The sequence below is a fragment of the Dama dama genome, chromosome 27, assembly GCF_033118175.1.
Source record: "Dama dama isolate Ldn47 chromosome 27, ASM3311817v1, whole genome shotgun sequence".
NCBI classification, from domain to species: domain Eukaryota; kingdom Metazoa; phylum Chordata; class Mammalia; order Artiodactyla; family Cervidae; genus Dama; species Dama dama.
This window is the reverse complement of record NC_083707.1, coordinates 42,779,001-42,804,885: the sequence shown is the minus strand read 5'-3', so window position 1 is coordinate 42,804,885 and position 25,885 is coordinate 42,779,001. Positions and strand designations below refer to the sequence as shown.

The 25,885-nt window shown below is 44.1% G+C and overlaps 1 protein-coding gene across 2 annotated transcripts in view; it reads left to right on the top strand.

Moving 5' to 3' along the window:
* The window catches only part of PIEZO2 (piezo type mechanosensitive ion channel component 2), a 243,321-nt gene that overhangs the window by 184,946 nt on the left and 32,490 nt on the right, over positions 1 to 25,885 (top strand). For both annotated transcript variants that reach the window (XM_061130738.1, XM_061130739.1), the window contains exons 18-33: positions 333 to 544; positions 846 to 1,006; positions 1,523 to 1,699; positions 1,969 to 2,094; positions 3,454 to 3,654; positions 4,182 to 4,386; positions 4,477 to 4,578; positions 4,974 to 5,139; positions 6,711 to 6,954; positions 9,311 to 9,407; positions 10,393 to 10,552; positions 11,172 to 11,261; positions 13,192 to 13,313; positions 14,311 to 14,382; positions 18,496 to 18,602; positions 23,272 to 23,386. In XM_061130738.1, coding sequence (XP_060986721.1) covers positions 333 to 544; positions 846 to 1,006; positions 1,523 to 1,699; positions 1,969 to 2,094; positions 3,454 to 3,654; positions 4,182 to 4,386; positions 4,477 to 4,578; positions 4,974 to 5,139; positions 6,711 to 6,954; positions 9,311 to 9,407; positions 10,393 to 10,552; positions 11,172 to 11,261; positions 13,192 to 13,313; positions 14,311 to 14,382; positions 18,496 to 18,602; positions 23,272 to 23,386 — 2,357 coding nt within the window. The remainder of the gene's footprint in view (positions 1 to 332; positions 545 to 845; positions 1,007 to 1,522; positions 1,700 to 1,968; positions 2,095 to 3,453; positions 3,655 to 4,181; positions 4,387 to 4,476; positions 4,579 to 4,973; positions 5,140 to 6,710; positions 6,955 to 9,310; positions 9,408 to 10,392; positions 10,553 to 11,171; positions 11,262 to 13,191; positions 13,314 to 14,310; positions 14,383 to 18,495; positions 18,603 to 23,271; positions 23,387 to 25,885) is intronic.

The window sequence follows — 25,885 nt, the reverse complement described above, 5'->3', positions numbered from 1 at the left end:
AAGCCATGAAATGCTTGCTCTACACGATGCCATTTCATGCTTCTCCAACCTAAACTCTGACTATTTTCTCCTGTGGGAAAAAATGTCAAGTTTAGGTGTTGATAGCTTTCATGACTGACTCATCACTAGAACCTGAATTGGAAGAGCTCACCAAACCTGAGTTTACAGTTCATTTTTTAGAAAGAGCTTTAAAAAATAAAAAGTGACTGGACACTAACAAGCCCACATGCCAGGCTACGTAGACTTCCATTTTGTTCATCCTCCTCTACATGCCCCTCACTCTCAGCTCCCAACGCTCTTCCCTCCCTGACTTGGCTGCTCTCTGCCGACAGGCTGGCCCACCCCGAGGGAAGCCTTCCGGACCTCGCCATGATGAAGCTGACCGCCAGCCTGGAGGTGGCGGAGGTCAAGCAGCTGGCTGGGCCTGTGGAGGAGACGCCGGGGGGATGCCCTGCAAAAGCAAAGAAGGGTGAGCCTGGCAGGGACAGCGAGGACGAGGATGAAGACGAGGACGAGGAGGACGAAGAGGAGGAGGAGACGTCAGGTAAGCCACCTGCCCAGGAGCCGCTCTGATGCTGGCTCACACGTGGAGGAAACAAACTGCTGTCTTGCTCCAAGGGAATCAAATATATACTCAATATATAAATATATAATAAGATATATACTCAATATATGCTCAAGTATATATTTGACCCTGGCATTGAGCTACAAACTGTGGGAACAAGCCGTACAGGCCAGGCTTCCACTCACAGCTATGCACATGCCCTGCCTTGCAGATCAGAGGGACAAGGGACCCATCAATACAGGCCAGGTCTCCGCTCACAGTCATGTGCCCTGCCTTGCAGATCTGAGGAACAAGTGGCACTTGGTGATCGACCGCCTCACGGTGCTGCTCCTGCGGTTCCTGGAGGGCTTCCACCAGCTGCAGACATTCTTATGGTGGATCCTGGAGCTGCACATCGTCAAGATCGTGTCCTCCTACATCATCTGGGTGTCTGTGAAGGAGGCAAGTGACGCTGTTCCATCTTCAGGCCAGACCCAGCCAGGCATCTGCTCCAGCTGGAGCCTCAGGCCGCTCGGACTTAAGGTCCCCACGCTGAGCGTGGGTGGGGCAGAGATGGACGCTGACTCACGGGCATGGCTGTGTGCCGCGTGTCCACCCAGAGTGGGTATGCCTGAATTCCGCACAGCTTGAGGGCACTGCTCAGGCATGTTCTCTCCCAGGAGAGGTTCCTGAAGCTCCAGGTTGGGCTGAGGACCCCCTGGGTGTTCTCCTAAAAGCCTGTTCACCTCTGTAGTTTCCCGCTGCGACGTTACTTAACATCACCTGCTTGCACACCTTTCTGTGTACAAGATGTATATCTTAACACCCACAGCCATTTCTTGTGCATATGAGGAGCTCAGCCAGCCTTTGCTCAGCTCGGAGGAACTGAATCAGTCAAGTTGCCTAAAAACATCTAAGTTTTTAGATGTTGTGCCATATGACATACTTTTGTCCCCATTTCCAATTTTGTGTTTTCAGGTGTCTCTGTTCAACTATGTGTTTCTGATTTCCTGGGCTTTCGCTCTGCCATACGCCAAGCTCCGCCGTCTGGCCTCCAGCATCTGCACCGTCTGGACGTGTGTGATCATTGTCTGTAAGATGCTGTACCAGCTGCAGACCATCAAGCCTGAGAACTTCTCTGTGAACTGTTCATTGGTGAGCCTCAGAGACAGAGGGTCTCCTTGCCTGGCCTTTAGGGAAGGGAGGCAGACCTTGGTGGACCCACGTCCCCCAGCCCTCGCCGTCAGGCCCCTGTCGGCTCAGTGAGTCGGAGGTGTCCTGGCCCTGTCTCTCCTGATGCTGACTCCCCCTAAAGTGGGTCCTCCCTCCCCATCCCCATGTCCCTTGGCTCAAAACTGAGGGAGACTAGTCTGAACTCTCCTGACTGCGGGGCCGTCTCTTACTCCTTTCTCTTTTCTTTTCAGCCAAATGAAAACCAGACGAACATCCCCCTGCACCAGCTGAACAAGTCTCTGCTCTACAGTGCACCCATTGACCCCACAGAATGGGTGGGCCTCAGGAAGTCGTCTCCTCTGCTTGTCTACCTGAGGGTAAGACTTCCTCATCCTTAGCATTGCCTCTGCCAAGTTCATGTCTGCAGCCCTTTCCCTGGAGACCGCTCACCTCACCTTGGAGAGCAGCCTCGTCCTCCTATGTGGGATTTGCAGTCACCTCCAAAACACACGACTGAGTATTAAAATCAGTATTGAATTGTGCTGAAAAGAAATCAGCTAAGTAATTTGAGATTCGTTGAATAGAGTATGACAAATATATTCACTGGAATGTTACGAAACCACTCAAAGACTGAGGCAGATTGATAATATTATCAGACACTGAAAGATATCCAAAATATATTGTAATGTTGAAAAAAAAAAGCAAACTTCAAAACAGGATACATAGATTGATGTCTGGTAGGCACAAAGAAAAAATATTGAGTAAATTATACCAAATGGTCATAGAGTAATTATTTCTGAGAAGTAAGTGTAGCATGACAAGAAATGCTTGCTGTCTAAATTCTACAGATTTTAATCAGTGGCATCTATTATGCTTAGAAGCAGCCACATATAAAGAGCAAGTCTTTGAAAAATGAATTCTGATTGCAGATAGTTGTAACAAACATAAGGAAAGCAATATAGTTCAGATTATTCATATGTTTCCATGATGGATAGTTTGAGCATTTTACTTTGATGGATTATGCTGATGATGTAATTAAAACCTTTGTACTCAACTCCTGGAATCTGAAAGCATGCTAAGCATCTCCCCTCTCTCTTGGTGTAGCTTCCTGGTGTTTTGCTCATATGACCGATATTGTTTGTAACATACAAATGATGTCTACCATTAAGAGCTGTTACAAGGATAAAACCAACTCATATTTGAAAGGGATGATTAGAATAGTGTCTGACCCATAAATGTTACCTATTTTGTATTATTATTTTGTAGTATGATTAGCATGTTTTTTACTCTACCAGCTTTCAGAGGTATTGTGTTCAAAACTTGCTAAGTAGAGCCCCAGTTTGCAGCTCAGTCTGTTTCCCGGGGTCCCTGTAGGATACTGTATAAGGGTTTCTCACATTTAGTTTCAAAGAAGGCTAGGCAACCCTTCCAAGTAACTGGACCCAGCTGTCTGGTTCGGTGGTACTTTTTCTGGATCTGGCGTAACCATTGCCAGTCACTGGTCTAGAGGTTCTAAATCCTGTTATCATGAAAATTAGCCTGATTTGCAAATTGGAGATGACTCCACCTTTGTTACCACAATACAGGGAAAATGAGCATTAAAGTCAAGACTGTTTCATGGACGTGGCATCTGATCACACACTGTCCATTTAGACACCCACAGTGAAATGAGATGGCTCTTTGAGAGAGCCTGTAGATGACCACGTGGCATCACGTGTATCTTCCTTGTTTTCTAGAACAACCTGCTGATGCTGGCCATTCTGGCCTTTGAGGTCACCATCTACCGCCATCAGGAGTACTACCGAGGTCGGAACAACCTCTCAACCCCCGTGTCTAAAACCATCTTCCACAACATCACAAGACTCCAGCTGGATGATGGACTTGTTAACTGTGCCAAGTATTTCATCAATTACTTCTTCTACAAGTTTGGTCTGGAGGTGAGTTTCCTTGCTGACCTGTTCTCTTTTTTCTGAAAACGCCAGCAGCTGCTTTCAGCCAGGTGGCCACTAGGGCTTTGTGGCACGTCTCCACGCCCTGATTTCTGTCTCCTTGGGATCTGGGGGTCTGGAGGGAACTTCCATGGCAGGGTTCCTGGCCTGGTGGAGAGTCTCCGGGACTCAGTGACTGTCCCCTGCCCTGCAGCCGTGGACATGGCTTCTCAGGACGCCCGGTCTTACAGATGTCTGGGTGCCTTCCGAATGTATGACCTCAGCCAGAGCACACTGTTTTGACCTGATTAATGTGGGATGCCTGCCCGCAGTACTTGGAACAGTGATTCTTATTGACGGCCACCTGGTCAGTCTTCTGTCTTCATGATGAAAACACACTGCAGAGGCAGAGCAGGTGAAGAACTCATCCAGTCTGGCCCCAGGAGCGCAGGTCTCCACCACCCCTGGGGGCTGCCTGCCGATGCCACTCCCCTTCCCTGTAAAGCCGACTTTCTGCCTCTTTCATCCTCACGCAGACCTGTTTCCTCATGTCAGTTAACGTGATCGGCCAGCGCATGGACTTCTACGCCATGATTCACGCCTGCTGGCTGATTGCTGTCCTGTACCGGCGCAGGAGGAAGGCCATTGCCGAGATCTGGCCCAAGTACTGCTGCTTCCTGGCTTGCATCATCACCTTCCAGTATTTCATCTGCATCGGCATCCCCCCTGCCCCCTGCCGAGGTGAGTCCCCCACCCCACTGTCGCTGGGAGCGGGGAACTCAGTTGCATGAGGGGCTCCCTGACCAGCTCCTCCCACTCCACACCCTGCAGACTACCCCTGGAGATTCAAGGGTGCCAGCTTCAATGACAACATCGTCAAGTGGCTGTACTTCCCTGACTTCATCGTTCGACCCAACCCCGTGTTCCTTGTGTGTAAGTGGGGCACTGGGGTCCCGCCTGCTCATCTTTCCCCTGGTGGTGCATTCCTGCCCCTCCACCGCACCCCAGCACGTACAGTCCTGGCTTCCACGCGTCAGCATCACCAGCCACTAGCGGCTCCTGCTGGCCCTGTTTTGTCTGCAGAGTTAATACCATGTTACCATTCCAAACACTTTTTTCATTTTAGTAATTTTATCTCCTGCCGCACACCCCCACTATCAAGCCCCACATACCTGTATGCACCCACCTTCTAGGAGAGAGGCTGCGGGGGGCGGGCCTGGTCCTGGGGAAAGCGGTTGCTTCTTGCTGCCACCACAGACATAGACCTACAGACTGGACAGGGTAGCTGGAAGGACGAGACCAGACCACAGATGCTTCTGTTCCGCCAGACGATTTCATGCTACTCCTGTGTGCCTCGCTGCAACGGCAGATCTTTGAGGATGAGAATAAGGCCGCCGTGCGGATCGTGGCGGGCGACAACGTGGAGATCTGCATGAACCTGGATGCAGCCTCATTCAGCCAGCACAACCCCGTGCCTGACTTCATCCACTGCAGGTAACGCAGCCGCCCATGGGCAGCCCCTGGGAAGGCCCGTGCCTCCAGCTCCCCTGCCCTGCCTTTCCTGGGCACTGACCCACTGATTACACCATGAAGCCAAGAATCCCAGGGCCAGACGGCTTCGTGATCTGGAGGCCAAACCTCCTTGTTATCCTCCGTCCTCCATGGACATGCCCAGAGCAATTCTGGGGAGCAGATGTCCCTGAACCCCAGGATAGCAAGGGCCTCAAGAGTTCCCAGGGGCCCTGGAGGTCCTCCCCGGGGCATGTTGGCTGGTGTTTCCATGCTGTTCCCACAGGCTTAGTTTTATGATTTCTGAACCCAAAGCAGGTCAGGCTGAGGAGTGAGGGATGGGGCTCCTGCAGGGGGATTCACAGCTGCAGGCAAGGAAGGGAAATGGATGGAAAGCATACAGTGCACAAACACGTGTGCATGAGCACACACACACTCACACTCAAACATGCCAGCAGCCTAGTTTCACCGACTTTAAGTCACACACGTCGGGAGGACTGTGGGCATTCAGATCCCATACCAGGACCAAATCACTGACATTGTGACCGTGGGATGCTGAGAAACACCCACATCTTATGCACTCTCCAGTGTGTATGATATCAAGGATGAGCGAAACATAGTTTAGAGAAAAATCATGGAACTATTCAGAAATGTTGAATATTTTAGTATAAGAAGAGTACAGTCCAAAAGTCCACTTCTGTGACAGTGTTCTTCTCAGTTCAGTCCAGTCACTCAGTCATGTCCGACTCTTTGTAACCCCATGGACCTCAGCACGCCTGGCTTCCCTGTCCATCACCAACTTCACTACCCCGTCCGTCACCAGTGTTCTTCTAGGGACCACTTATTCCCTAATTATGCTGAAAACAGTATAGCACATATTTCATCAGAGATGATTTAAGAGCTCTAACAAAATAATAGCTCAGTTATCAAGTATCTGATGCACAATTGGTGCTTCTGTGCTTCTCCCCAAACTTGGGAAGAGAAACAACCAAAGCAAAGCCTCCAAAGCCGAGAGTCTCTGAGCAAAGGAATCCAGACAGGACATGGCTTGTAGGCACAATGTCTGTCAGCTGATACCCAGCTAGGGAAGCTCCCGGAGCTCCATCACTGGGGGAGGAGGGGGCCCAAGCATCTGCCTGTCTGCAGAGTGAGGAGTGGTCCCACAGACGGGACCTTGGGTCGGCCCAGGGAAGTGCAGAGAGAGTGCTGGCAGAGCCTGCAAGCTCCACGTGGGTGTGTAAAAAAGTGAAAGCGGTAGTGGCTCAGTCATGCCTGACTCTTCAAGTACTAGGCAGAAAACGTTGCTGCTTGTGGGAAGTTTGGCCCCAGTTTGATGATAATAAAAGCGCACACGGTGTTTTCACAAAGTACCGCTCCGTCCATCACTAACTGGGTGAGGATTGCCCATGGACCAGCCGGCGATCAGAGCGCCCCGTCTGGCCTGTGCCTCCTGGCCGAGTCAGGAGGAGGATGTGTGAACGCATTCCCTTCCTCGACTAGAACCTCCCAACTTGGTCTGGCTGCAGTCTGTGTTGTCTGTTGGTTTCATTGTCCAGGTCGTATCTGGACATGTCCAAGGTGGTCATCTTCAGCTACCTCTTCTGGTTCGTACTCACCATCATCTTCATCACTGGGACGACCCGCATCAGCATCTTTTGCATGGGCTACCTGGTGGCCTGCTTCTACTTCCTGCTCTTTGGGGGCGACTTGCTGCTGAAACCCATCAAGAGCATCCTGCGCTACTGGGATTGGCTGATCGCTTACAACGTCTTCGTGATCACAATGAAAAACATACTGTCTGTAAGTGGCTCGTGCCATGTAACACATTCACAGTCCCAGCCTTAGAGCAAATGACCCATTCAGTGGTTACTGAAAGCCCTCAGCCCCTCATGCTGCTCTCTTAACTGCCCCAAATAGGATCCTGGCAAACTCAGAATTGGAATGACCATTTATTACTCCTTGTTTTGCCGTTTTAAGCAGAATCCTTTTTGCTCACGTCCACCCTCTCAAGGACAAAAGGATATGTATTTGTAGGGGGAAAAAAAACTCTAAAATATATTTTCTCAATTAAAATCTATCCCTTCTGAGGAACAATTGGATATCACTCCAGGACAGGCTGCACATGGCCCTTTATGAGTTGAAACAGTCATGTGATGTCTTCACAAATTATATCATGTTGGCTGAAACTGACTCTTTTACTGGAAAAGCTCCATGCAAGTGTAAATATTGATAGAATGGGCAAGATTTTCCAGGACACAGAGTGGGGTACAGATGGGAGGGACAGGCCCCCAAAGGTGCAGGTGTTTTATGGTGCCCTGATGTGCAGGTGGACATGGGAACTTCATGGCTGCTCTAAGCACTGGGGTCTTGACTTAAAAACAGCTAAGATAGTTCAGGGTTGAGACGAACACCTCCTGTCCACAGAACATGGCTGGTTCTCTGTTAAATTTCTGCTTTCCAGGCCACAATGTGGCCCCTCTCTGGTAGATAAACTGCCCAGGGATTATCCCAGAGTCACGTGAAATCTTTTAGGCCACAAAGATACCTTTTAAGCTATTTATCGTGTCAGGAAATTAACCGTGACCTTTCAGGAGCTGAAGGAATTAATCCACATCTAACTCTGATTTGAACTTAATCCCAGGGCCTGCCCCTCATGGCTGTAACTGACAGAGTTTTAGAAGAACAGTGGTGGAATGGGGTGGGAGGTGAGAAGGAGTTTCAAGAAGGAGGGTACATACATATACCTATGGCTGATTCATGTTGATATATGGCAGAAACCAGCACAATATTGTAAAGCAAATATCCTCCAATTAAAAAATTAATTAAAATAAAAATAAAAGAACAGTGATGTATAACTGCCTGCTTCTCCCCTTCCTAGTGCTTAAAGATGAACTCTCCAGGCAATTCTCCTGGAAAGCGTTTGACTTTGGGTCGGGGAAGGCACATGCATTGCTATGTTTAGAGGTCTGGAGAAGCCAAGTCTATGTAACCATGAGTGTGTATTTGAAGAATTTATTTTTTCTCCAGTCCATGAGAATGGTTAAGTTTCTAGTTGGTAGTAAAAGTGATTTTTATTCCTCAGTTCGACTCCAGCAGTGCGTGTTTGCCTGTGGGGTGGTGTTGAGAGTTCTCAGGCAGAGGATGAGTCAGGACAAAAGGTCACTCTTTCTCCTGAAATTGGTCTGATGGGCAGAGACCAGTGCCTAGGAGCTGATCCCTCCCGACAGCTGTTCCTGGAGAGTGTGTGACTGTGGAATCCACTCATTCATTCATTCATTCTGTAAACCCGGATTTCAGACTTGGTCTTCACTTTGCTGTTGTTTTGCTGTTTAGTTGCCCACTTGTGTCCAACTCTTTGAGACCCCATGGACAGCAGCATATCAGGCTTCTCTGTCCTTCACAATCTCCCAGAGCTTGCTCAAACTCATGTCCATTGAGTCAGTGATGCCATCAAACCATCTCATCCTCTGTTGTCCCCTTCTCCTTGAGCCTTCAATCTTTCCCAGCATGAGGGTCTTTTCCAATGAATCGGCTATTCACATCAGGTGGCCAAAGTATTGGAGCTTCAGCTTCAGCATCTGTACTTCCAATGAATATTCAGGGTTGATTTCCTTTAGGATTGACTGGTTTGATCTCCTTGTTGTCCAAGGGAATCTCAAGAGTCTTCTCCAACACCACAGTTCAAAAGCATCAATACTTCAGTGCTCAGCCTTCTTGTATGGTCCAGCTCTCACATCTGTACATGATTACTGGAAAAACCATAGCTTTGACTATATGGACCTTTGTCAGCAAAGTGATGTCTCTGTTTTTTAATATGCTGTCTAGGTTTGTCTCTGCCCAAATCTGAGTCCTGGATTAGTGCTCACCCATTGGCTATTGAAGAGTCAGACTTGTTCCTATGATGCTCTAAATATCCTCTTTGAAAAGAGAGGCACTTCCCAGTGCAGAGAGCACCATGCTGAGGCTTCTCCTCCTTGCTCCTTGGGTTTAACTCCCAGAAGTGAAGCATCAACCACTTTACTGGGTGGGACTGGATATTAGGAGCCACCAGAGCACTGAGCTGCAGGGAATTCCTGCACATATTGGGATTGCAAGACATCAACTTTGTTTTCTGGGTGCATAGTTTCAGGACACTCATTTCCCATTTGTTTTTCAGATAGGAGCATGTGGCTATATTGAAAAATTGGTTCAAAATAGTTGCTGGTTGATCCAGGCATTCAGCCTGGCCTGTACAGTCAAGGGCTACAAAATGCGTGAGTATGAAAAGCAGATTTGGGGATGGGGGCACAGAGAAGGGAGGACAGAGGTAGTGTTCTAATTTAAATACCTGGGTCAAAGTCCCTGAGAAGCAGATGAAGGGACGCCCAACTCAGTGTCTTCAAGGAGCTGTGGGCTGGTGCTGCCAGGCTATCTGTGGCCAGGACACCCCCACCCTCAAGATAATCTTTGATCTTTGACAAATGTCCCACTCCCCTCCCCAAGCAGTTCTTTAGCAACTCCCTGAACTTCCTGTGTTTCTGATGGGAAGGGTCACAGATGCCCACGCACACCTGTGGCTGCCTCAGTGGGCATCTTGGTCAGCAGAGGAGCTCTACCTGCAGACCCCCACCCCAAAGCTCAGAGAAACCCCACCGGATGGACAGCTGGGAGGAGTAATGGTGTCTGCAGTTAGACTCCCTCCCTGCTGGATATGGGACTCCCATACCTACCCTGTGCCTCTTGCGTCAGAACCCTGGACAGCACCACTGTCCTCTGTTCTCCATGGGGCCTGTAACCTGGCGCTCCCCCATCCCCACCCCCGCCCCGCCCTGCCTTCTGGTAGGAAGATGAAGAAGGTGCTAGAGCTTATTCTGATTTGGGGCCAGGCATGCTGTTGGCACCTCTTCTTCCAGTAGACTGTAGCTGCTCTGCTGGCTGCCCTGGGAAGGGCTCATTCCCAGAACACGTCTTGTTTGTGCCGAGATTCCCTCTGGTGTTGGGACGTACAGATTCAATTTCTCCCTGACCTTTCCTCCTGAGCCCTAGAGTATCCAGAGCTCACTTGTGGTCAGCCTCATGAACTGGTGCCGTTATCGGACTTGAAGTTTGTGCCCTTGACTGCAAATAAATCCACTCACAGGGACTCAATGCTTCGGAAGTTTGCTCATTTGTCTGTGTGATCTTATCAGGAGCTTATAAAATAACAGTGAAAATGGGTATTCATTTTAATTTTTTTCTTTTTCTGTTCCCCTCCCCCAGCTGATGATGACTCCTCATGTAAACTGCCCAGTGGGGAGGCGGGAATCATTTGGGACAGCATATGCTTTGCCTTCCTGCTGCTGCAGAGAAGAGTGTTCATGAGTTACTATTTCCTGCACGTGGTGGCGGATATAAAAGCCTCGCAGATCCTGGCATCCAGGTGGGTCAGGCTGTGGAATCAGGGATTTATCCTAAGAAACCTGCCGGGAAGTGACATTGCACCCAGCCTACTGTCTGAGCTTGCTTGTAGAACCAAGAAATTAAGACACATTCCTTCCAGGAAAAGTGATCCAAGGCTTTAAGATCTAGAACAGAAGAGTAAAGAGGAAGACTCTGGAGGGAGTTACACCTTACCAGGACTGGGATACTCTCAAAGTTCAAAGACAGACTGGACATTGAGCCCCTCTGTCCAGACCTCAGTCCTGGAGGAGCTCCTTAGGGCCTCCTGAGTCAGAACAGAAGCAGAGACCATGTTGGTCCAGAGTCTAGTGCATCTTCCCCCATCTCGGCCGCCTCCATTTTAAGGAGAAACTCCTGAAGATAGAGAAAAACATCCTCACCTGTTACCTTTCAGAGTGTAGCTGGAGAAGCCCCTTTCCCCAAGAGAGGCTGGAGGCTGTGTGAGTCTGTCCACGGGGATGGGGCTTCTAGATGGGACTTGGGACCAGCAGCGCGCCCCTCCCCCGGCAAATGTTTTTTCTCCCTTAGTAACTGTTGTCAGGGAAAGTGGCCAATACCGATAAAAATGCTCATTCATTCCGTTTCTGGCTTTCTTTTAGAGGGGCTGAGCTTTTCCAGGCCACCATTGTGAAGGCTGTGAAGGCCAGAATCGAGGAAGAGAAAAAATCCATGGACCAGCTGAAGAGGCAGTAAGGACGCTTCCCTTTCATTTGGGGTTCTCCTGATCCTGTCCCACCAGCTCCTGGCTCCCAGGGAGCCCCAAGCCCTGAGGAAGCCGTTTGTGGTGACCTTCACACATGCCCAGGCGTCTGCTCCGTGTCGACTGACATGGAAATTGTCCAAAGGAGGATGCAGGGGAGTGGGAGCAAGGGGAGGAGATGCCATGGGCAAGACCAGCGTCAGGTCCTAGTTTAGATGCTTCTTCTGGAGCCCCCAGCAGGTCTCTGAACTCTCTGAATTCCAGTTTTCTGTTTTAGATTAGGGCTCAGTTCTGCCTGATCCTGGTAAATATTAAACAAGCTAGTGACTGAGACAGGGTCGTTCCAGTGACTCGAACTCCGAGAGAAGTCCATCGTGTCTGTGGGTGAAGTGAACGAACATGGGTTCTTACTTCAGAAGGATCTTTAGAGATAATATGGTCCAGTCTGGGGAGAAGCTGCTGACGCATGTAGTAGATGACTTAAAACCCACAGCTAACCAGAGGTGGCACTAAAAATACACCCACATTTCCATGTCCCCCTCTTGGCCTCCTGTCCCACCACGCCATCCTGGAGAACTCAAGTAATGGACTAACTCCACCCAGGAGATCTGAGAAGTCTTTTTTTTTTTTTTTTTTAATTAGCCCACTGAAAATAATTATTTTCTTGGAGTGAAATCTCTAGCAGTAAATGGAACTTTTGTGGAAGACTAGTGCCTCACATGTTTGGGGCCAGGTTTAAGAGCTGATGGCCATAGAATTCAAAACCTAGCCACTTTCTCCAGGAAAATGGAGAGACTCTGTCAGCCCACCAGGAAAGTTCCCTGAGTTTCTAAGACTAGTTCATTCCATCCTGACCTCATCTCCCACCTTCTTTCCCTGTGCAAAAAATATTTGTCAGTATGAATCACACTATCCCATGGCATGGTTATTTTCATAATCAAAGATATGAGTTATATAAAATATATATAATGAAAGTACAAGATGGTATAGCTACTGCTATTGTTGTTTCTAGCTATCTAAATCAGCTCTAGAGAAATAGCAAATTTGAACCCACATGTAGTATGTGTTCCTAATTTCCCATAAGTGAGGCCTCTTAGTATAATTTACATCACTGGATTTTTCCATTTCCTTAAATGAGAAGTCAGAATAAAAAAAAAAATGAAGGCAATGATCATTGCTAAAGACAAACAAATAAAGAAAATATTATTTAAGTTGCCCAAAGTAGAAATGTCACTTAAATTAGTTTTAAAACTTGGGCCATACATTTAGAATTTTAAGAGACCAAGAAATGAAATGTTTTAGGACTTCCTTGGTGGTCCAGCAGACTTCCACTGCAGGGACGGGGCAGAGTTTTGATCCCTGATCTGGGAATTAAGATCCCACATGCTGCACAGCATGGCCAAAATTTTTTTTTTAATTAAAAAAAATTAAAAATGATATCTTTCAAGAGGGCATATGTGGGAGATGTAGCTCAACACTGAAATGTCTGACTAGACTTCCTGAATAAGCAGACAAAGAGCTCCAACACAGCATTTTCCCAGATCCAATAAGAGATTAGATGTGACACACAGAAGAGTTTTGGGGTCTGATAGAACTCTCGAGAAAGTTTGAGTAGCAACTTGCTATTTACAAAACAGTTCTTACATTTATACGTCTTTTCACTTGATCTTCTCACCTATATGAGGTAGGCAATATTTTTTTTTTTTAAAGAAGAATGCAAAACCTGGGAGAATATAAGAAACAAGGAGACACTTGTTGCTAACAAGCAGCCATCCGCAAGTCCCAACTGTTGCCACTCCACCCATGATTTTGGCTGTGTGCGTGAAAGTGTAAAGGTAGCCGGGTGTAGGCTGTGTGCATAAGTGTGTAGGTAACTGTGGGTGTGTTCTTGGCATTGCTGCTGCTATTTTGTTGTTCAGGATGGACCGCATCAAGGCCAGGCAACAGAAATACAAAAAGGGTAAGGAGAGGATGCTGAGCTTGACCCAGGAGTCGGGGGAAGGCCAAGATCTCCAAAAACTTTCTGAAGAGGATGACGAGAGTATGTTGAAATCTTTCCTTCTTTACTCAGTACCTTGATGTTGAGTAAAAACATGATCTAGGGTAGGGCTGTGAAATAACATTACTATTCATTCTAGTTTTATGTTCCAGTTGTGGGTAGAATGTGTTTGTTTCAGAAAGTACATATTTAATAAATCCATGACTTTATGAATAGCACCATATTTAGCAAGATGACTTTAATATAAACTAGCTTCCATTTCACAGACATGTGCCTCTGAAGAAAATAGGATGAGTTGGCTTCATTTGTTTCTTTAGGGAAGATATTTAGATATGTAGTCTACTGTTGTCTTTGATTTCTATGAATTTTATACAAAAATTAAATACATAGGCCCCTGAATAACAGTAGTTAAAATATTCAATTATGGTCTGTTCCAATGAAACTTGAGATGAAATACATATTTATTGTATCTAATTATAGATTTGTTATATCCAGTTAAGTTTAAAAGTTCTTAAAAATGCTTGCATGCTTTTCTATTTGAAGGGAATGGAGAAATAATACATGGTATTCTTCCAGTGCATAGTATCTATTTATCAACAGTAAATTGATATTTTTCCAACCATGCATTAAAATGATCACAAGAGATATTTCTGGTTATTGAAATGTACATATTTTAGCAAGTTATTTGCCGCTAAATTTTTCTGTAATATCTGGGTGGTGCTTCTTTTTGTTAATTATATGGAAAATTCAATGTGGGATGCATTTTTGACAGATAATCCTTTTCTTATACTTTTTATATGCCCTCAATCACTAAAAAGAAAGTGAAAACGTGGCATTCTGCTAATAGAATACTGAATATTTACCTTGTGGAATTGACTGCTGAACCACATAAACGTTTAGTCAGTAGGATTTCTTTTCCTGATCTCGGGTGTACTTTTGCAATATGTCTTGATTTTGCCAATTGAGTTGTTAAAGCGTGGTTTTCAAAGTTTGTTTTCTCACTTCCTGAGAATTAATATTTGGACATATTTTATTTTAGGAGAAGCAGACAAACAGAAAACCAAGGGCAAAAAAAAGCAGTGGTGGCGGCCTTGGGTTGATCATGCTTCCAGTAGGTTTTTCTCGATCCTCTTACGATTTCATCGATTCTAACCCTTATATCCTTGACCAGAATTCAGGCGTCCCCATGACCTGTGTGTTCCATGCATGGTTTGGTGCTTGTGACTTGATAGGAGGGGCAGAGGGGAGAAACACTGTGATCTCTGTGGGTCTCTGAGCCTGACAGATGGAAACTTCCAGAGCAGTCAGCCGACTACCATGTGGCTCATGTATTCCCGAGCACCACCCATGGGCTCAGAGAGGGAAGAGGGGTTGATGGCTTTGTTATCGGATTCTGAGGTCCAGAGCTCTGCTGAGTTGTGTTTGTTCCTTGGCTGAAAACCCTTATTGAAAATGCTTTTCAGCTCCTCCTGGAACTCTGAATTTAAAGAAAACCACTGTATTTGGAATGTCCCTGACCCTCTTTGAAAAGCACTGGGTGTGAATGTTAAGGAGCCCCCACCCCTGCCCCGCCCCCTCACATGCACTGCTCTGCCATTCCAAGAGCATTGATTCCATTTTTATGTAAGGGTAGTTGGCAATTTATTAAGCACAAAGATGGGGATACCTTAATACTTTCTCACCCTGCCTCCTCAGTTTCAAAAAAACTCTAAAACTACCCTCCAAATCCAATACCTGGTGTGTGGGTGGTCTCAGAGTCACCAGAGCTGAGACAAGACCCTTCAGAACAAAGTCAGATGTTGGTTTTGGAAAAGCAGAGCTCGATAGCCACTCAGAGTTGGTGTGTTTCACTCTATCACAGAAAAAAAAAAAATGAATGAGTAATTGCAAAATGCAGCGGCTAATGCTCCGCTTAGCAAAGGATGTAGCACTTACTCTTGGCAATGGCATTCTAATGGAATGATCCATTTCAGTCTGGCCCACTTTGAATTTGTTAGAATATTGAATAATTATTCATTATCTTGCAGATTACTTGTAATGTCTTCAGACTTTTATGTCTTGTATTGTGTCTTGATAACTGCAGCTTATGTAATCAGACAGGTGATATCACAAGGTCCCTAATGTCAACAGGATGGTGTTCCGAATCAGTAGGAAATCAGTCAGAATCCTTTCCCTCACCTAATTCTTACCATCATTTAGATCTGGCTTTGGCCTTTCACCCAAGAAATAATTTCCTAAAATCAGCAAGCCAATTTCAGGAAGTGGTATTCAAAATTTGCTCCATATACCTGGATGTAATAAAATGTAATCTCAAATATTGAATGTAGCATTATGGTATGAAAAAATCCATGAGTTCTAAAGAGTTCTAAAGATTCAAGCTGGAATTCTGTGTGACCCACTGTCTGCTGGCGTGTCAGTCATGCCAACAGTCTCCTGTGTGGACACTGTGTGCCAATTTCTATCAAGTCACAAGTAAACTGTGCTGATCTTTCTGTTTTTAAAGGGCCCTTTGCTAGTTTAGAGAGACCTATCCATTTCAAAATGGTGTCATACTGATGTTTTGTCCTTTAACCTGGGGGTATATGCCCACTGTGGTCATCATGAGTCTTTCCTTTGCTCGTGTAAACATTGCATTTTGGAAGGAATTGGATATGGTCTTCAATCACTACCTGATGAGTTGGTTATCCTTGAAAGAACTTCCTCTGAATGTTGTTGACTTTAGAGTTTCTGATTCATTTCACCCTCATTATATCAAGTTCTTGAAGGCTGGGATTACACTACCTGTGCCTCGTTATAAAATTTCCAGTGCAATGATGCCGGGGTGTGTGTCATTCATAGTTTGGAATCAGATATTTCTTTTTACAAGCTGGGGAGGAAAGGAAAGGAATTGATGTGTGGCTTATTTTGTAGACAATGACGAGTTCCAAAACCTATCTTTAGATTTGGAAGCACTTTATTGAAAGCCCGTTTTCCGATCTCTTGAGTCGTTGGGCTTCTAAATATGTCTTAGAGGTGCCAAGTGTAAGAATAAGTGTCTTTGAAATACCCTTTACAGACTTATCGATGATACAGTAATGTTGCTGTGTTGTTCACATTATTGGTGAGCATCTGCACTCTTAACATGTTCTGTAGGTGACATCCTCCTAGTTCCATGTCTATGTGCACACAGGCCATCGCATCATTGCTGTTCAATGATACCTTCCATGCTAGTGAGACGCACTTGTTTCCACATCAGTTCAGTACAGCAGAATCAGTGACAAGCCTCACTTTGTCAGGTATCTGAAATACAGGACCAAGTCCCTGGTGTTACAGGTGGGATTTTAAAAGCAAGCTGTCAGCATCAGTGTCCATGGTACATACACGGACCCAGGCTGGAGGCAGGACCCCTATCAGAACTCACAAACATAAATATAAGAGCTTTTCTACTTATTATTAGCAGATAGAACTTCAGGAAATATTATCTATTTCTGAGTTTCATTTCAATAACAATTTATAAAGGAATAGGAGACTTTTAAAACATTTTCTTCCATTTTTAATGTGTTAATGGCACATGTCACATACAAATTGGCAGCATCTTTCAAACAATAAAAATCAATGTACGACTGCTCGTGGTGAAAACTGACTTCAGTGGCCACGTGAACAAAAGTTCTCGAAGGTATGATTGAATACAGTTGAAGCTATCATTGATTTTAGAGCCAATAATGAGGGTAAAATGTTCAGTCCTGAAAATCTCGGTGTTTACCAAGTGACCACGTGACGTCAAGTCCGTGTGACTTTCCAGTAAATCTCTGAGCTTATCTGAAGCATTACTTTCATGGTCTCCATCTCGGTCCAATGTAATGCTGTGATTTTGGTTCGTTCTTGCTTATTCTTACCTTATGTTGAATTGCATTTATTTCCTCAGGCCTGGGACCAGTCCTCTGGGCCTGGTTCCTTCTTCAAAATAAACAACAAATTACAGTGCTTCTGTTCAAGGATATAAGGCCCAATTCATTCATTCTGCATCTTCATGGATGAAGGTTTCAGATATGTCTGAAAACATGGGCAAAATTACTCACTATCATGTTTAGTGATAGCAACTAATTTTCAACAAGCCAAGGTTTCCTGTGACCTTACAATGAATAAGTCCAGAAGATACCTAAAGACATTACATGATGTCATCTAAAAGACACCTCAGCATTTGAAAATTCTAATATAACTTGGAAATACGCATATGTTTTCCTGCAGTGACAGTACAGTTCTTACAGCATCAGAAATGCACATGCTGGGTCTCTTTTCTCTGATAAAATAGTTATCAAACTGATAAAGATTCCATTCTCAAACTTCTTGAGCTCTCTGAACATTTCAGCTCTCTAGACTGCCTCTGTGCTTAAGACACAATATGTCTTTGCAAGGAAAATGCCAGGCAAGGACCATCCATACGGTTTGTGCTCTGTGTCCTGTGGTCAGTACAGTTCTCCTCAAATTTCAGTAAGCAACTGGGGGGCTCCTTCTTGACCAGAAGCCTAACAGTGCTAAACTGTATGGATCATGTCCACCTGGCTCCTTCTGTCCTAGCCTAGGAGTAGAAACAGCCAGAGTGTGGTGGTGGTGTTTTTGTGATTGTGCTTTTTTTTCTTTTCTTTTCTTTTTTTATGTTATTTGCCCATTTCCTCCTCATGATAATGTGTGATTAAAAAAAAAAAACAACTCTTTTTCAAATGTCTTGTGGCCTGTGTTATAGCCTGTGTCTGCACAGTATAAAGTGAAGCAGAAGGTGGTGACACGTGACTCCTGGTTCCGAATCATCCGGATTAGCTTTGCCATAGCAATTTATACCCATTCAGACAACGCTGAAGCTTCCGCTTCACTTTGACCTTGTCTGAGGCCCCAAAGTACTGAACTGTGACATGATGATAGTTTTCAGTCCTCTGGGCCATCTTGGTAACAGAACTGGTTGCTGCAGGCTTGATCTGGTGCATCTGTGTACAATTTCCTGTGAAGAAGGAAGAAAATGCCAGATGAACCCAGCAGTGGCCAGGTCCCCTCCATGGCCTGGACGAGGCCTGGTGCTCCACAGACCATGTAGCTCAGCCCAGAGTGAGGTCTCCTCATCTCCTGTGTCCTCCTCCCCACCGATGCCTTTGAGGGACAATTTATATGTCTTTGGGGGGCATTTCATAAATACACCCCAAACTGTCTCATATTTCTTCCAAGAAATAAGTACATATTTTGTTTTACTTAGTGGTCAGGAGTGGAGATTACTATTTGTTTGAAACGGATAGTGAAGAGGAGGAAGAGGAAGAATTAAAAAAGGAAGATGAAGAGCCCCCCCGGAGGTCAGCTTTCCAGGTAACTATGGGGATAAGGACATCACAGCCTTGGTTGGTTGAAGAGGTTTTCTTTCTGACAGACCTTGACCACAGGCCTCGACTTCCTCTGCCGTGTTCATGCATGGTAGCTCCCAGAGGTTCTAGTTCACATCTGAAGTCGCGTGGTTCTAACTGTCCTGTCCTGCTGCTTGCTGTCAGCATTGCAGTTGTTACTGCCAGAATTCCTGCAAGGGTAATGGTCCAGCCAGCTGTTCATTTGCATAAAAAAATTTCTAATGTCCTAAACAAAATTAAAGCTGCCCTGGGTGTACTTCGTTTCAAGCTTTGGATCACTTGAGTGGACTTCTAGTTGCATAGGTGAAATAGCTGACCATGAAAATAAAATCCTCGCTTTGATTTGAAAACAGTCATTTCGAATTTTGAAAATCAGTTCCCTTGGTACTTCTAAAGATTTTAGACTGTATTGAAATCATAAAAACCTCCAGCCCAGTTTTGATGTTCTCAGCTTAACTGCCTCTCTTTTTCAGAACCTGCCGTATCGTTCTTGGTGACATGAGTCACCAGCCTAGTAGCATGTATCCAGCAATTGTATCGTCAGTGTTTGTTAAAGACGTGGGTTTGTCAGTAGAGTTACATATGGGATGAAAACTCGGTAGATTTCCGTTACAAGGGAGCGGACATAGGACTGTTGTTTCCCCATTGTTAGACTACAAGGCACACAGGTGGACATCCGGCCAGTCTCATAATGTGTTCACGAGGCCAGTGTCCACTTGCTAGCCAGGTCTTCCCAAGCTGGCTCCACCCTGTCTTCCTAGTGAAAGTGAAGAACTAAATTGTTCGCGGGGACACTTTGCTCTAATGATGCTCTGTCACTTGCCCCATTGCTACCCCCGTGTGTTTCTTGATGACAGTGTGTGCATGTGTGCAGCTGGCTTGCTCAACACTAATGACTTGTTTATTTTTATTTCGAGTTTCCTTCTAATCCTCACTCATCAGGCAGCAGAGGAGAGAGCGGGTCGTCTTCACCATTTTTACAGATTACATGAATGATAAATCATTTTCTTTATTCCTAACCTACAAGCAGGGCACGTTTTATTCCACATTCAGCGATGAGCATGTTTTAACCCAGTCGGTATAACTGTAGAGCCAAACTCATACTGATGTCTTATATTAAGTGATCGGTTTTTGTTTTTTTTTCTACTAATTACTCTTGCTTTGTCCTTCTTTGTAGAGAGCTATTGGGAAGTTTGCATCAGCCATTTTAGCCTTGCCAAAGTCTATCATTAAACTTCCCAAAACTATTCTTCAGTATTTAATCAGAGCTGCAAAGGTATTTGACATTTTACTGGTGTGTGGTGTGTGGCCCTCCGCTCCATAGACCTTTAAATGGGCAGACCCCCGCTGCCCACATCTGCGTTTTCCCTGTTCTATACATCTTACGATGAAGGAATGAGAAGAATTTAAAATATTGGGCAGACTTTTCCAAAAATCGTTCTGAGAAGCCAAATTCCTTATTAAGGTGATTCCTGTTTTTCAATCGGCATCAGAGCTGATTAAAAAATAGAAAGAGAAAATGCAGATACAAATCTTCTTGTAGTTCTGCCTAAGTCACGTCTCATGTTAAAAGGGTCACGTCTGGTTGCATGCATCAGATATGATGTGTCAAAACATGACCATTTTCTCAGAAAGCTGGTAAAATTACAAACAGGGAAAAACGACTCGTTTTGCTCCGTCTCCTTTCAGGCTCCCTGTTAAGCCTCCATCTTCCTAAATTGGACTCTTCTGGCATCTTCCGCCCGAGTTCAGTGTCTCTCTTCACTGGCCAAGCTGCTATGGATGGTCCACCCAGCCTCCATGGTCCACATCATCAGAAACACTACTGAATGAACTGCTACAGTTATTTGTTAATTCACCCAACACACAACACAAAGTATCTAACTACCTCTGCTGTGGTCATTTCATTATTGGAAATCATAAATAGTGACTCACTACTCTTGTGCTTTGTAGAAAGCCGCTTCTCCTGCTTTAAATTGGAGCATACACTTACACTAGTAAAATGCTCCACAAGGATGTGGCTAGCGAGGGAAACCATTGCTTCTCACGTTTCACTTGGGGGTCTTATTTAAATGCAGGTTGTTTTAATTCATCAGGTCCAGAGAGACCTGAAAGTCTAGATTTTTCTCAAGCTCTCAGGTGAAGCCTAAAAGTCTCTCTGCCTAGCGTAGCAGGGTCTAGACCCCTGGGCTTCTTCCTTTTTAAAATACCAGAATTCTGAGTTCTAGTTTAATATTCCCTGTTGCTACTTCCTTGGGTTTCTTTTCTTTTCCCCTTTTATGACTGCCTTATGTGTCTTTCCATTCACGTTTAAGAATTTATATGAAAGATTACAATGTGGTTATCCCTCATCTTAGTTTAAGAAATATCTTCTTACCAACAACATAAGGTTCTGGATCACAACTGGATTAAAAAACATTTTAGAAAACTTAACCAACTTCGGTTAAAGGTCTCCACTTCAACAAAGTCCTCTCCTGTTTCAAAAAGCAAATGCTTTTTGCGTAAAAAGCTTTCAGTAAAAGGAATCCCATTTCCCTAACACTTAAGATGAAATCAGTGAGGGTGGACTCTGAGACGAAGTTGGGTACAGGCTAGTGGCAGCAGCAGACGGAGAAGTCGATGTCATCTACGCACATTTTCGTGTGTTTTTCTACCCAAGATTAGTTCTTCATGTGTCTGTTCTCCAGAGATACCCATGACACTGGGTGGTAGTTACCACTGAGACTTCAGAATTGAGACATTTCAGAAAGAAGCTTAATTTGGTGTCTTAACTCAGTAAGAATCAGGATGCTTCCTCTTCCTCCTTCATCATCAACTTTTCCCAGAAATAGCTGGTCTGATCCTAGGTCCAGTGTTCCTGGAGCTATAAAATATTTGTACTTCAGAACATGGACATGAAAATCATTTTCCTACAAATGAGGACTTGTCCTAAGATCCTCCCCTTCCCTCCTTTCTTCAAACACTCATCTCAGCGAGGAAACACCAGCAGGATCAATCATTGAAGGACCACGTGTAGAACCAGGAACACCGTTTTAATGAGGCATCATTTGTGCGGCCAGAGCCCTTTCTACAAGATACCTTCAATACTGTCCTAAACCCTCCCCTGTTCTGTCCTCCCCTCTCTCGTCTCCCAGGGGTTTCATTTTTCTTCAAAGCAAAAGAGTGTGCACCTAGTACACTCAGAAATCCTGAATCACTTTGTTATTTTCCACTTTGGCATTTTTGCATTATCCAAAAGCAATATTGTAATAACACCATTTTAAGGAAATGTCACAGTATGTATTTCTTATGCCTGACAATTTCTTTCATTTAGCAGTTCAGATTCTTTTAAAGAATCAGTGTTTTGCTGAAGCAAGTTTGCCTATTAATGACCTAAACCTCAGAGATATTCTTAATAGAATCTCCAGTTAACATACTCAATAAACATCAACCATAAATTCCTTTTTCTGGTGCTTCTTCTTCAAATTGCAATTCACTTTTACTTTTCAAAATATATTTCTGGCATAAACTAGGATAACTTTTTTGCCTCCTGAGTTTATTATTTAGAAACAATACAGATCTTGTATGTGTGTGAATTGCCCATAAGATTCAGATTTCTACCTGTGAGGAAATGCTCTGTAACCTAGTAACCCACGACCTTTACATTTCCATGGATGGGAAAGTTGAACCCCTCTTTACTTCTACAATGCCAGTGGTTTGTTTACACTGTGTTTTTCAAGGATTTCAGAAATCTGAAAGTAATATAGAATAAAATCAAAGTGTTGGGGTTTACAAGAGCCCCTGTTCCTTTATCTTCATGATAGAAACCCAGCTTCCCTGAGACCAGGTGTGTTCGTGGGTGCACGTTGAGCATGCTTCCCGGCTTCATGGTTGTGGATGGCTGACTTTGCATTTCAGGGTTTTCTTTCTGTTCCTTCTGCATGACTTGGGACACTGTTGGTGGGCGGGATATTCAAAATTGCTCTGTTGTGATTATTGGTTGTCATGTATTAATGCAACTATTTTCAGCTCTTGAACGAATGACAGAAGGCAACCTAAAGCTCCCCTGTTCTCCTTCCATCCCATTCTGGAATAACCTCTTAACCTTCACAGCACGTTATCTTTCCTCTCCAAATACTGATCAATCTACAAAGCTCTTTCTCAAGTTGTTGGTAATAGTTGTTACTCACAAGAGAGGGTAACAAACATGCAAAAGTAATTTCCCAAAGTAAATGAACAAAAGATGTTTCGGTCTTGACTGAAACTTTATTTGTGTCGGGAGAAAATGAATGACACTTAGCCAGACTTCTAGCTATGCTTAGTGTGTGTCACACGAGGGAATCAGGAGCTAAGTGTCAGAGATGTAGTAGGATGGGGGGATGGGGGAGAAGTAGGTGTTCGTGGTTCCAGAGGATCTCATGATTGCCTGATACTGAACAAAATACATGCCTACAACATCTATTTTCACATTTTATTTCATGGCCAGTGAGCACTGGTCAGCTCAGTATATTACGAGATGTGAGAAAGGGAGGTTTAATTCATGTTGAGACAAAAAATATGTATATTTCTGAAAGTCAGGAAACTTGGTGTTGGTCCCTTTTTCTTTAATTCAATTTATTAAAAATTCAGAAAATAATGAAACTTTCTCCCTTCAGTTTGTTTATCAAGCCTGGATTACTGACCCTAAAACAGCACTCCGACAGAGGCGCAAAGAGAAAAAAAGATCTGCAAGAGAAGAACAGAAAAGAAGAAGAAAAGAATCTGGGGAGGGTGAGTGATGGAGAGGGCTGCAGCTGACAGGCAGCGGACAGGGAAGAAGCTTGGGTGGAATGAAATTTTTAATGTCTAAAGAGCACAAAGACTTTTACTTGCCCTTAATTTCTCAGGTCTTGGAATAAATTAAAACATGAATTTAAGTTGAGGTATATTTTATAAAATGGATAGAGAGATAGAAGCAAAATAAACCCAAAGAAAGTAGTAGCAAAATAATCATTTTTAGGTGGATATTAAGTCATCGAAAAGAAATAGAAGACGACCTGACCTTTAAGTGAAAACTGTTCTTGGAAAATAAGAAAGATGAACCTTTAGAAATTTGATCAAGAAAAAAAAAGGGAAAGCACACTTAAAGAGCAGTCAGGGACCAAAACTGGAACATACCTACCAGTGCTGTTTTCAACACTATCAATTCATTTAAAAATATATGATAGAAACATGTTTCTAAGGGGGAGAAAATGATAACAAACACACCAAAACGAAGTTAAAAAGCAAATGGGGAGCTCAGGAAAAATGTTTTCATTATCTATCAGGCTAAAGATCAGTGTTCTGGCTATATTAATTACTTCTGAGAGTCAGCAAAAGAAAAATTCAGCCCAGTGAATGAATGGGTATGAAAAGTAATTCAAGATCAGAAAACAGAAGCAGCCAAAAGGAGCTCAGTTTCACTAAGTAGCTCAATATGAGAAATGCAAACTAAATATTTTGACATTCTGTTTTTTTAATCGATTGGATTAGCAAGAATGTAAACATAGCTCTGTTTGGAGCTAGAGGAGGCATACTTGTCTGTGGTATTGTAAAGCAGCGCCTCCACTTTGGAGAGCAGATGTCGATCTGAAAATTTAAGTGTGCCTCTCCCACCAGAGATCCATCCCACCTCCAGGTGTGTGGCTTCACATGAGCCAATATTTGCACATAAGCACAAGCACATGTGGGCTTCCCTGGTAGCTCAGCTGGTAAAGAATCCACTTGCAATGCAGGAGACCTGGGTTCGATCCCTGGGTTGGGAAGATCCCCTGGAGAAGGGAACGGCTACCCACTCCAGTACTCTTGCCCGGAGAACTCCATGGACAGTGGACCCTGGTGGGCTACAGTCCCTGGGGTCACAAAGAGTTGGACACGACTGAACGACTTTCACTTTTTTCATGTTCACAAGCACATGTGTCTAAGAATATTCATCAAACATTATTATCACTAACGAAAATTTGGAAATATCCTAAATGCCCACATAAAGAAGAACCAAGTAAATTGTGTGACCAGTATATTACAGTATACTATTTAGTAGTTTAAAAAGCAAAATGAGTTACTTTGAACTGATATGGAGAACAATTCCTGACATACTGTTAAGTGAAAAGCATTTGTTGCAAACTGGCATGCACATTATGAAACCACTTACGAAATGAAGGAAACCAAAGTGCCTCCAGACAATGTTTTTCATTTTTAATGGATGCATGTAATCGTGTATAAATGCACAAGGAAAAGATTGGGAAGAAAACTTAGCCAGTTAATTGCTGTGGTGACTTCTGGCAGAAGAGGTGGGGAGACTGAGAGTAAGGGGTAGGATTAAAGAAACCTTCAGGCTTGTTATATTTTAATTCTTTACAAAGGAAATGTGTATATTGATTCTTTATGAAATTAAAAATGTATTCAAACAAGAAAAGAAAAGGAAAACATAACTTCTAATGGAGCTCTAATTGCAAAGCCATTCTCTTTTTTGACCATTCTGCTCCCTGCTACCTCCTGTAGCTTTCATTTTCTTTTACTTGATTGGTTTAAAAAGGCAAAATTAAGACACTGAGGATGTAGCAAGTCAAGCAGTAAGGAAGCAGATGCAGTATAGCCTGGAAAGCTACCCGAAAGCACCAAATCTTTGCAGGGGTTGTATTCTCTTCAACCCCTCTCTCCGGTATACATACCTGTGGGCAGGTACTGTTTCCTTTGATTCAAAAATGAGTCCATGCTACACAGATTCTCCTGTACATTCATTAGCAATATATCATGAACACTTCTTCAATTAAGTATTTATAAAACTATATCATCCTTTTTTAATAGCTGAAAAATATTCTGTAATATGGATATGCATAATTTATCCAACTCCTCCATCACTAATGGATATAAGGTTTGCTTCCAAATTTTTGCCACAATAAATAACACTATCATGGATTTCCTCACACAAAAATTCACATGTAGTCATGTGTGTGTATGTGTTTAAATGCATGGCAAAAGCAGGATGAACACATACTTCCCCCAAAATAGATGATCAGAAGTGGAATTTCTGGGTTAAAGTGGGTACTTTTTATTGTTTTACTTTAATAAATATTTTCCCAAGAGGTTTTAGGAATTTAAACTCCTCTGTATGAGGCATCGGAATGTCTATTTCCCTGGAGCCTTGTCCTATGGGCTGTTACTACTGTTTTTATCATGTCTTTCTCAAGGATGACAAACAACTTTCATTTTCATTTGAATTTTCCTAACTAATAAGGTTGAGTATTTTTT